The sequence below is a fragment of the Hevea brasiliensis genome, chromosome 15 (assembly GCF_030052815.1).
Source record: "Hevea brasiliensis isolate MT/VB/25A 57/8 chromosome 15, ASM3005281v1, whole genome shotgun sequence".
In the NCBI taxonomy this organism is placed as follows: domain Eukaryota; kingdom Viridiplantae; phylum Streptophyta; class Magnoliopsida; order Malpighiales; family Euphorbiaceae; genus Hevea; species Hevea brasiliensis.
Window position 1 is genome coordinate 51749335 of NC_079507.1, and position 11305 is coordinate 51760639.

General features: G+C 32.0%; 1 protein-coding gene across 1 annotated transcript; it reads left to right on the forward strand.

Moving 5' to 3' along the window:
* Nucleotides 1-3713: 3713 nt before the first annotated feature.
* LOC110632362 (uncharacterized) lies at nucleotides 3714-9552 on the forward strand. Its single transcript, XM_021780570.2, has 3 exons — nucleotides 3714-4243; nucleotides 5058-5336; nucleotides 8074-9552. The coding sequence occupies exons 1-3, from the start codon at nucleotides 3854-3856 to the stop codon at nucleotides 9277-9279; spliced, it is 1875 nt and encodes a 624-aa protein (XP_021636262.2). The 5' UTR covers nucleotides 3714-3853; the 3' UTR covers nucleotides 9280-9552.
* Nucleotides 9553-11305: the final 1753 nt, after the last annotated feature.

An 11305-nucleotide genomic window follows, 5' to 3' on the forward strand; every position in this document is an offset into this window, starting at 1 on the left:
GTACCATAAACATTGATGATTTAACGTATCAATCTTAGCTCTGCCAATCGAGTCAAAAGAGCATTCCCTGTCGTCATTTTAAGATTTAAGGGGAAACATTTATAGTTACTCTAGATGATGAAAAGCCTAGAAATGTAAATGAAGCTCTTACATGCCCAACTAAGGAAAAGTGGATTAAAACAATGGAAGAAGAGATAGAGTCTATGAAATCAAACCGAGTCTGGGAACTGGTAGATTTACCAATGGGACGTAAGGCTATTGGGAACAAATGGGTTCTCAAATTTAAGCATAAAGTTGATGGAAGTATCAAAAGATACAAAGCTTGTTTAGTGGCTAAGGGGTATACACAATAAGAAGGGATAGACTGTGAGGAGACTTTTGCACCTGTTGTACATTTTACCTCAATAAGATTAATTTTAGCTATTATGGCTAATTTGGACCTTGAATTATATCAAATGGATGTAAAAACTACTTTTCTCAATAGAGAATTAGAAGAGGAAATCTATATGCAATAGCCTATAGGATTTATAAAAGAAGACCAAAAGCATAAATTGTGCCGATTTTTGAGGTCGATTTATGGTCTAAAATAATCTTTAAGGCAGTGGTATATTAGATTTCTTAAGGCAACTATGTCATATGGTTTCACTATGATTGATGAAGATCATTGTGTATATAGTAAAAGACTCAAAGACAAATTTGCAATCTTATCATTGTATGTAGATGATAAACTAATAGCCAGAAATGATAAGGAATATCTCAATTCTATCATAGGATGATTGTCATCTAATTTTGAGATGAAAGACATGGGTGAGGCTGCATATATCCTTGAAGTAAAGATTTTAAGGGATCGCTCTAAGAGGTTACTGTCTCTTACTAAAAAATCATACATCAAGAAAATTTTTAAGCGATTTCATATGCAAGATTGCAACCCAATAGATACACCCATTTGAAAAGGCGAGGTTTTGAGCCGTAGGTTATGTCCTAAGACTCCATAGGAAAGTGAGAAAATGAAGAATATTCTTTATGCCAGTGCGATTGGATGTCTTATGTATGCAATGATGCATACAAGACCAAACATTTGCTATGTGATGGGCATGGTGAATAGATATCAGTCTGACCTAGGACAAGCACACTGGAAAGCAGTGAAGAGGATACTAAGGTATCTCAAGGGCATAGTTGATTACTCATTATGTTATCGAGGGAAAAGTTTGCAACTTTAGAGGCTACACCGATGTTGATTGGGGAGGAGATTTAGATGAGAGAAAATCTACCTCAGGATTTGCTTTCTTACTAAATGATGTTGCTATATCATAGAGCAGTAAAAAAGCAATCTTGTATAGCCCTTTCTATTATGGAAGCAAAGTTTGTTGCATTCTCAACTGTCATACAAGAAGGTATTTGGTTAAAACAATTTCTCATTCACTTAGGTGTGTTTGAAATTGCTGTAGAACCAATGATACTATACAGTGATAGTCAAGCAACAATAGCCTACACTAAAAATTCTAAGTATCATGGAAAAATCAAACATATAGACATAAAATATAATTTTGTCAGAGATATGGTTACACAGAAGGAAGTGAATATTAAGTACATTTCTACACAAGAAATGGTAGCAGATCCATTTACCAATCCTATTCCTAAAGAATCTTTTTATAGGCATATAAAGTTCTTGGGTTTGTGTAGAATTTAATGTACTTTCTTTTATTAAGAGTTTCCTAAAAGATATTCACTTGCATGACATTACTATAGATAATGTTATTTGATTCCTTATTACATTAGTTGTGAAAATATACACCTATATATATGTATATATATATATATGTGTGTGTGTGTGTGTGTGTGTGTGTGTGTGTGTGTTAAGTACATAAATTAAAAGTAGAATATATTGAACAGATAAAAGGTTTGGCTTTCTCACATAGGCAATCACCTCTATTAAGTAAGTGGCATATAGAGATGAGATAGTTATAAGTTACATTATTTGAGAGATAATGTTAAAGAGCTCAAACCTATAACAAAGAATGTCAACTCAGAGAATGAGGAAGAGTGTCATTGTAATAAATTGCATTGACTATATATTATTGAGTTAGGTTATCTATTTAAAGATTTCGGATGCAAGTTTCAATAAAATTAAGAGTAGAGTAAGGGAACTTAAAGGTAAATATTGAGAGTGTTTGAACTATCATCTATATGATATTTTTGACATATGCTCCATGGGAAAGGAGAAAATATCGTAGCATGTGATTCATACTACATGTGTTAGTGACCAATAAAGGAAATTTAAGTTGTGATCTCTACTTGTCATTATGTAAGACCTTAAAGATTAAAAGTAATCATTCTTAATAAGTACCCTCATGACTCTTATCTGTTTTTTGAAGCTTAGTTCAATGATCACTATCTTAGAGTGTTGTCGAAGGACTACGTAAAATTCGGTCTAACGGGGCATTTCTAGAAAAGCGAGTTGAATTGGGATTGAAAGAATTGGGAGAAGAGAAAGGTCATTTCAAATTATCACATTAGTCTGTGTTCATTAACTAGTCAATTATGTTTAATAATATAATTATAAACTCATGATATTCATTTGAGATTGATAGAGATATCAATGTGATAAATGATCTATGTACTGCATACTAAATCTACTCTAAACTCAATAAAATCGAGATGTTATATTATCCTAACAAATGTATAGCATTGAACTCTCGAAAAATATGTACTAGCCACACGTTCTATTTGTTAAGTATAAATACAGTAATGATTAGAAGAGAGAAAGTTGGTCCTATTGTGTGTAAGTGAGAGATGTAGAATATAGTCCACCCATGATAGGTCCAAGCCCATATTTACAGGTCTAATTATAAACTTAAAATATAGACCCAATAACCCATTGATTTAATACTTATTGTGTGTTGAAAATTCAAATGGTTACTAATATGGTATAATACCAGTATCAATTATTATTATTATATGGGTTACAATAATTATAAGGTTATTTGATTGTGGTATTAAGTGATTGTTTCCATAATCGAAAATGGAAAGATGAAATATCTGTGTGATTATAAGGCTATTCAATGTAGTACATAATGGGTTAGAAAATAGAAAAGAATATACAAAGTTTTTTTACTTTTACGTGAAAGTGATTGTGGAAGTGGACTGTTTATTCCTTCTTTCTATGTTCTCGGAGGATCATAGCAGTTAAAAAAAAAAAGAGGTATATTTAGATTGTAAAATCTACATATATAGTTCATCTATTATGATGTGATTATATATGTGGCTATATGATATAAGTAAAGTTGTGTTTTTTATACATGTATAAGTGTATAAATCTTGATTTTAATATTTCGACAGTTTATAAGAAAAAAAAGTAAAAAATATTATACTCTTTTAATATATAGTAACAATTTTTTTTTGTAGAAATTAAAGGAGCATGGAATCAACCTCATTCTATCCGATGAATAAATGTATTTAACAATTGAATCAATTCAAACTAGACATATAATAAAGACGTAATTTTAATAGGATTATCATTACAATATTTTAATAAAATTTAAATTAAAAACATATTAATTAAATAAAAATTGCCAATATAGACAGCCAAATTACAATACTTCAAAATGTCAATTTTTTTTTTCTGAAATTTAAAATATATAATTTCATATGCGATAGTAATTTTTTCTAAGCAGCTGAACGAGTAATGTGGACTAAGCAAAGCTAATTGCTACAGTAATTTAATGCTACATAAAATATTATTAAAGCGCTGAAACCAGAAAGCGTGAGGTTGTTTTCGTCGAGACGAAGTAAGAAATCCAACCCTTACTCCACAATTCTCAATCCCTAATATTGAACACTTCTTTGTTCATAGATGAACACGTCTCAGTTTATGGACAAGCAGATAATGGATTTGACCTCTTCTTCAACCTCAAATCAATCACCCTCGTCTTCTTTCCCCAAGCAAACCACCACCACCGCCAGCAGAGATTTTATTGATCTGATGAATCCTCCCCAGGAAGACAGTCAACACCAGAGTCAATATAATTCCAATACTAGTTCCATCATTGGAAGTGCTGGTGATAATGGGATTAGGAAGGAGGAGATCGTTCCCAGTTACAATTTTCAGCCGATTCGTTCTATTGCTTCGAGTCTTGACTCTTCCCTTGCTGGTCTCGGAGCTCCAACTTCTGCCTCTAGGGTTTGGAATCCCGCTGATTCTAAATCTAATACCGTTCACAATTCTGCTGCCATGCCTATCAGAGTAAGGGTTTTTATGGTCCAAATGGGTTGTGTTTGGATCAAATTACTTTTTTTTTTTTTCATTTTTTTAATATAATCTGGTAAAGTTTTAAACAAAGTGTCTATTTTGTTGAGGGACTTTAATTTTAGTTCATAATCAGGTGGTGATAATGCTTAGTATTTTGGCGTTTCTGGATGGGTTTTGTATTGAATTGTTTTGTAAATAGGGAGCAAACTTTTGGAGATAAACCAACTTTTTGGTTTTAATTTGATGAATTGGTAAGATACCAATCTGTCTAGTTGCATTAGTTGCTTGCTTCCTAGTCTCTTTTTGTTGTCAAATGTATTATGCAGAAAAACAGAGGGGTACTTTGTTGCTCTATTTATCACAATTCTAGTAGTGATAGTATAGCTGAAAATTGAATTGATCTGCTTCCAAATAAAACAAGTGAGGCTAATTTGTTATGACCAATCCATGGAGGAGGGAGTTTGTGTACCCAGGTCCCCTGGCAGCGCCATCAAAAAGTGTATGCAGTTGCTTTCACTGGTTTTTACTCTTCTCATTGTCTCATTCACAGGGCACAGCCAGCTACAAGCCTAAAAGCCCAAATGCTTGTTTTAAGTACTTTCCATTACTTTGCTTAAATCTACATATGTTATAAATGTCCTGGTTGAGCTTTTCTCTTCCTTCCCATCTTGGCTCAAAAGATTGTTTTTTGGGGAAGTAATTCAATCCTATTGCTATTTGTTTGTTGTTTCTCAAGTTGATTCTTTTTTTTTTTTTAAATAAAAAATTATTCTTTCATAAGCTTATGCTGCTATAATTTTCCATACAGAATTATGGTTCTGTGGACTCTATTGAACCTGCAAGTGTCATTTTTGAGAAGGATCAAAATGCTTCTGATGTAGCAATAGTGTCTGAAATTGATAAATCGATGAAGAAATATGCTGATAATTTGGTGCATATTCTGGAAGGTGTCAGTGCACGACTGACACAACTGGAGAGCAGAACCCGCCATCTTGAGAATTCTGTGGATGATTTGAAGCTGTCCATTGGAAACAATCATGGAAGCACAGATGGGAAAATGAGACACCTGGAGAACATTTTGAGAGAGGTACATGTTTTGTTGATTCTCCATTCATTATTTGCTTAACATTCAAGCTGGCTTCGTATTTAGTACCTTAGGTTGAACTAGATGCACGCAGTGGATATTGAATGTCATAAGGTCACTGTTTAAAATGTCATAACAGAATTTTTATTCCATTTCTAGTTCTCTACTTTGTATACCAAGATATGGTGTCTGGTCACTTGAAACTAAAAGCCTATCTATGGTGCTCATCTTCAAGTGACTGGCAAATAATGATGGAAGATTTTAGTGACATGAACATTATGTAATCTATGTGCTTATATCTAATCTGTCTAATAGTCATGTATGTTCTTGCTTATGTTGTAATGGGCATACTTAGGGGCTGTTTGATTTAACAGTTGGATACAATTAATGGCTGATAGTTGATAACTGTTATTGTTAGTCGATAGCTGATAACTGATAGCTGGTGTTAGTCTATTTATATTAAGTATTTGGTAAAATTATATTTAACTGTTACTGTTAATATGTAAAATGACTAATAAGGGTATACTTATAATTTATATTAATGTTGAAGTAAATATATAATTCTTAATTTATTATATTAATTATGTCATTTAACTTTATTATTATTATTATTATTTTTAAACCCAATTACTTTCTTAGTAAAATAAATATAAAATTATTAATTTATTATAGTAAAAAATAAATAGTAAAAAAATGTAATTCAATAATATAAGAAGAAATAAAAAATTACTTATCGGTTCAATGAAACAAATATATAATTATTAATTATAATATTATATCATTTATTCCTAAGCTCCAACATGATGAAATTGAGTTCTAGCATGATGAAATTGGAGTGGCTCATTCTTGGTTGTGTTTCTTAGCTCTATTGAGCTACGTTGTTCAACGAAAAACAAATTACAAAAGATTATGGATAAAAATGGGTATAGCTGCATGATAAATCATGATCATTAAATACAGGGATATTTTTGTCAAATAATAAAAAGATTTCATTGCAGTTATGAACAACTCTAATTATAAAACTGATACAAAATGTAGCTAATAGGCATTTTACCAGCTATCAGTTGTTTTTCTTTAAAGGGTTTACCAAGCAATGTAGTTATTAAAGGCTCAAGACGCACTGAGGCACCAAGAGGTCTGGAAGCCTAGGTGCAAGGCACAAAGCACAGACGCGTGTTTGAGTGAAGTGAGGCACAAAAGTAAAAAAAATAAATTAAAATAAACAAAAATAAAAAATCCATAATAGTCAAATAAATGTGAATATTCCATCAAATTTCAAATAACATGAAATTAAAAAATAATAATAACTAATAAATATTCAAGTAATAATAATTTTATAATCCAAATAAAATAAAAATAACTACTAAAAGCTTAAACTAATATATTGAAACTTGAATAATCTTTTAATGTCTCAAAACTAAAGTCAAGCAATCATAAACACCTTCATCCTCATGATACTTATTTTCAAAATCAATATCTTCATCATCTTCCTTATCTTTAAGAACTAATGTAGTATTAGTTTTCAAGTTAGTGGATGATGTTTTTCTTTTTTCTTTTGGCATATATCTTGAAATAAGTGTAGATGCAATATATATATATATATATATATATATATATATATATTTTAACAAAAAAGATAACAAGAGAGTGGTAGTGTTGAAAATGGAAATATAGTAGGTTTGCGATCTTGGGTGTGCTGGTTTGATGAGATTTTGATTACTAGTCATCACCAACGATATTCATTTCGAAAACTTTCTAGTGTGTCAATATGGAATTTTGATAGATCTATAAATATCAATTTTAAATGATAGTGTTTTTTGCCTATGGAAGTGCTCGCCAAAAGTGAAAATATAAAAGCATGCCTTTCCAAAGCCTTATGTCTAGAACAAAAGCGCACGTTTAGGAGCATGAGGTAGCTAGGGTTGGATCCTAGTGAGCTTTGAGTCCGAGGCGCCCCTTTAATAACTATGCCAAACAGGTTAGAACAGCTATTTGGATGCCTATCAACTGTTTGCTACATCCTACAGTTGAACCAAACACCCCCCTTAGTCCAACACTTATATTATTCTTTGGATGGTAGAAACTCATTTGGCCGTTCTTTTTTCCCTTTCATTGATTAGGATGTGGTGTAGAAAATAACTAGGTTATTGGCATGCATTATAGCATCCTTGGAATATGATTAAAACATATCAAGTGAATCACTGTAGAGATTAAGAGCTTTCTAGTTCATCTCACCAGCACCTTTATCTCTATTAAGAGTTAAAAAGAAAAAAATGAACAGAATTACATTTTTTATTCTTGGGTGGGAGGGTGTTTGACAATCCTTCGTCAGTTACAAGAAATTGAATTCTTAGGAACATACTTCCTATTGAGTTATAGGCCTTTGCTGCATTATTGAATGCTTCAGTTTTGCAGCTTTTGCTACTAAAACAAAAGTTCTCTAATAATAGCGAGCTGCATTAGGTTTGAAAAATTACATCCAAATAGGTGAACCTAGGAAGTGTCATAAAAATAGGCCTCTTGATGAAAAAAAAAATAATAAATAAATAAATAAATAAAATCCTTGATGAGGTGTAAATAAATGTTCATATTTTCATGAAACCAAGGTTTCATAAAGAGTTTTACTTTTCTTTGTGTGGGTGATCAGAGCATAATTTATAAGTGGATTCTAAGGTTGCATTTATACCATATTTGTGGATCACTGTATTGTGCGTGGTTGTTTGTCATCAATAACATGCAGGTGCAAACAGGGGTACATCTTTTAAAGGAGAAGCAGGAAATAGTTGAGGCTCAGTTGCAACTTACAAAGATGCAAGTGTCTAAGGGAGACCGGCAACAATCGGAAACCAAAAACTCTGGGCACATGGACACTGTGCAGCAAGCAGCATCTGCCCCTCCACAATCTCATCATCAGCTGCAACAAGCAGCATCTGCCGCTACACAGTCTCACCAACAGCTTCCTCCCATCACTTTTCCGCAGTTCATTCCTCCTGTTCCTGTTCCTCCTCCTGCTGTCCCTCCACCACCTATTACCCAACAGAATTTGCTACCTCCCGCTCCACTTCCAAACCAGTTACCACAGAGTCAGATTCCCTCTGTCCCTCAGAGAGAGCCTTACTATTTGCCACCTGGTCAAACGCAAGAACCTTCAAACCAGTTGCCACAGAGTCAGATTACCTCTGTCCCTCAGAGAGAGCCTTACTATTTACCGCCTGGTCAAACACAAGAACCTCCAAATCCACAATACCAGGTATCTCCATCACAGCAGTCACAACCCTCTCGTGCAGGACCACCGCATCAATCATATCAACTTTCCCCTCAACCACAGTACTCTCAGCCACCCCAGATGCCTCAACCTTCAGTTTCAGTATGTCACCATCCTGAAGAGGCACCTTATGTTCCCTCTCAGAGTTACCCATCAAGCTTACGCCAGTCATCCTCTCAGCCAGCTAGTGGGGCTCCTCCTTCCCCGCAGTTTTATGGGGCTCCTTCTCACATATTTGAACCACCATCCAGTAGACCAAGTTCTGGGTTTTCAGCTGGATATGGCCAACCTTCTGGTTCTGCTGAGCCATATCCTCATGGCGGACCACCTTCTCAGTATGGTAGCAACCCTCCAATGAAACCACAACAGCTCTCTTCCCTTGCTATGTCTCACAGTGGTGGAAGTGGGTACCCTCAGCTTCCCACTGCTCGGATATTACCACAAGCATTACCTACTGCTTCTGGGGTTGGTGGTGGCTCTAGTTCTTCTGGAACTGGAAACAGGGTTCCCATTGATGATGTGGTTGACAAAGTGACTAACATGGGATTTCCAAGAGAACATGTTCGAGCAACTGTTAGGAAATTGACAGAGAATGGTGAATCAGTTGATCTGAACATAGTGTTGGATAAGCTGATGAATGATGGAGAAGTCCAGTCCCAGAGAAGTTGGCTTGGTCGGTGACCTATCCTTTTACTCACGCCGATGTATAGAATTATTACTTGTTTCTGGATTGACTTTGCGGAGGGAGACTGTTTACGAGGAGAAGATGGATTATTCTCCCCTGGACAAAATGCTTCTTTCTTTCTCACACTTTTTTTTTTTTTTAGTTTATTGGTTGTGTTAAAATCTCATTCATATTTGTCTTGTCTAGCTCTGCTTTTGTGACTACCTGTCTTATTCCGGGTTGTGAATACACAATAATATGAAGAGGTTTATTAGTGTTCCATTTGTTTATTACTTGGTCTTAATTCAGCACTTCGTCCTTACGGTGGAGGTAGCACTTATAGTTCAAATCTTCAAAGGAAGAGGACAAGATTTGATTTGAGACTTTGAAATTCGAAGAGGTGGTGCGAAGGGCAGGACCTTGTAAAAATTATCTTATTTAAATTTGAACATAATTAATATTTTTAATATTTAAATTATTATCAAATTTAATTAAAAATTACTTTTAATTAATCAAATTTATTTTAAACGTAGTTAACAGAACTTATTTAAATTTATATATTTTAATTAATAATATACATAAAAAATATATTTTTTATAAATAACTTATATTTTAAAAATTTTATAACTATAAAATATTTAAATTTTATTTATTTAAAATATAGTATATAAAAAATTTATAAATATTATTATAAAAAATAAATTTTTTTATTTAATTAATTATTGATATAAAAAATTTAGCCAACAGATATTCAAAATATAAAAATTTCACATCACAATCTCAAATTTAATTATGCAGCACTCAAATTTATCCTAGCAGTAGTAGGGTTTGATACTACTTGGAAATATTTGACACGTTACCAGTCCTTTGATGCAAGGGAAGATATGAATTGGCCTTGAGAAAACATTCTTAGGGTGGGCAGATGTATCTTCAAAGGTTGGAAAATTTGCATATTTTGCTCTCCAACTCTGGTCTTGACAAGCATAAGTATCAAAATTAAGGTGAAGTTACAATTTACTACTATATGATTTAACGCCTTTGCCAGGTAGGATATTGAGATTATGTTTGTGACAAAAAGGTATCCTGAGTTTTAGTATTGTTAGTAAAGATATGAAATTGCCTAGAGCGGTAAAAAAAAATTTAGAATAAATTTTAATTAAGTCTATGAGGTTTAATAAAACTTATATATTAGTCCTTATATTTTTAAAACTCACTTTTTTAATTGTTGACATTTTAATAAGCCTATATATTTGTCTTTGCCTAGACATAGATAGACATGAAAATGTCCATATTATTTTTTTATTAATTATAAAATAAGGTAATATAATTATAAAATTTTCAATTAAATTCTTTTAATTCATACACAATATACCGAGAATTTTGATAAAATAAAATGATAATATTATAATTAAAATAATAAACATTATAAAATATGAGGACTATTTTATAATGAAATTTAAATTATAAATTTATAATATTATTTTGATATTTTTAGTATAATTAATGATAAATTGGATGGAAAATTGGACAAATGGACTAATATGTAGATTTATGTAAATATTAAGAGCTAAATAGATTGATTTTAAAAATATAAAAATTAATCTGTAAGTTTTACTAAATTTAGGGATTAAATTATAATTTATCCTAATTTTTTTAACGGCATCTAAAATTTCCTGTTTTTGCTAATGAAACTAAAGTTCCAGATACTTTTTTATTACAAACTTAACTTTAAGACCCTGGCTAACAATTGCATCAAATTATAGAGTAGTAAATTGTAATTTCTTCCAAAATTTATGCAATAATTGTCTGGCATAAGAGAACTTGGTAAAATTGTCATATTATTATCAAGATGCTAAATTATGTTCCTGAGCACTGTGTGTATGCGTGATCTACTGACAAAAAAAAAATTGTCTGGCATATGGCACAGATTATTTATTATTTAATTTTAATAATATAATTTAATATTTTATTTTTAAAATTATGCTACAAAATTTTACTAATTAAATTTTTATTTCATAAATAATTATTAATTATTATTTTCTA

Coding starts and splice junctions, on each gene's coding strand:
- LOC110632362 (XM_021780570.2), top strand. CDS start 3,854: ATGAACACGTCTCAGTTTATGGACAAGCAGATAATGGATTTGACCTCT. Junction 4,244..5,057: donor CTGCTGCCATGCCTATCAGA/GTAAGGGTTTTT, acceptor TTTTCCATACAG/AATTATGGTTCTGTGGACTC. Junction 5,337..8,073: donor TGGAGAACATTTTGAGAGAG/GTACATGTTTTG, acceptor AATAACATGCAG/GTGCAAACAGGGGTACATCT.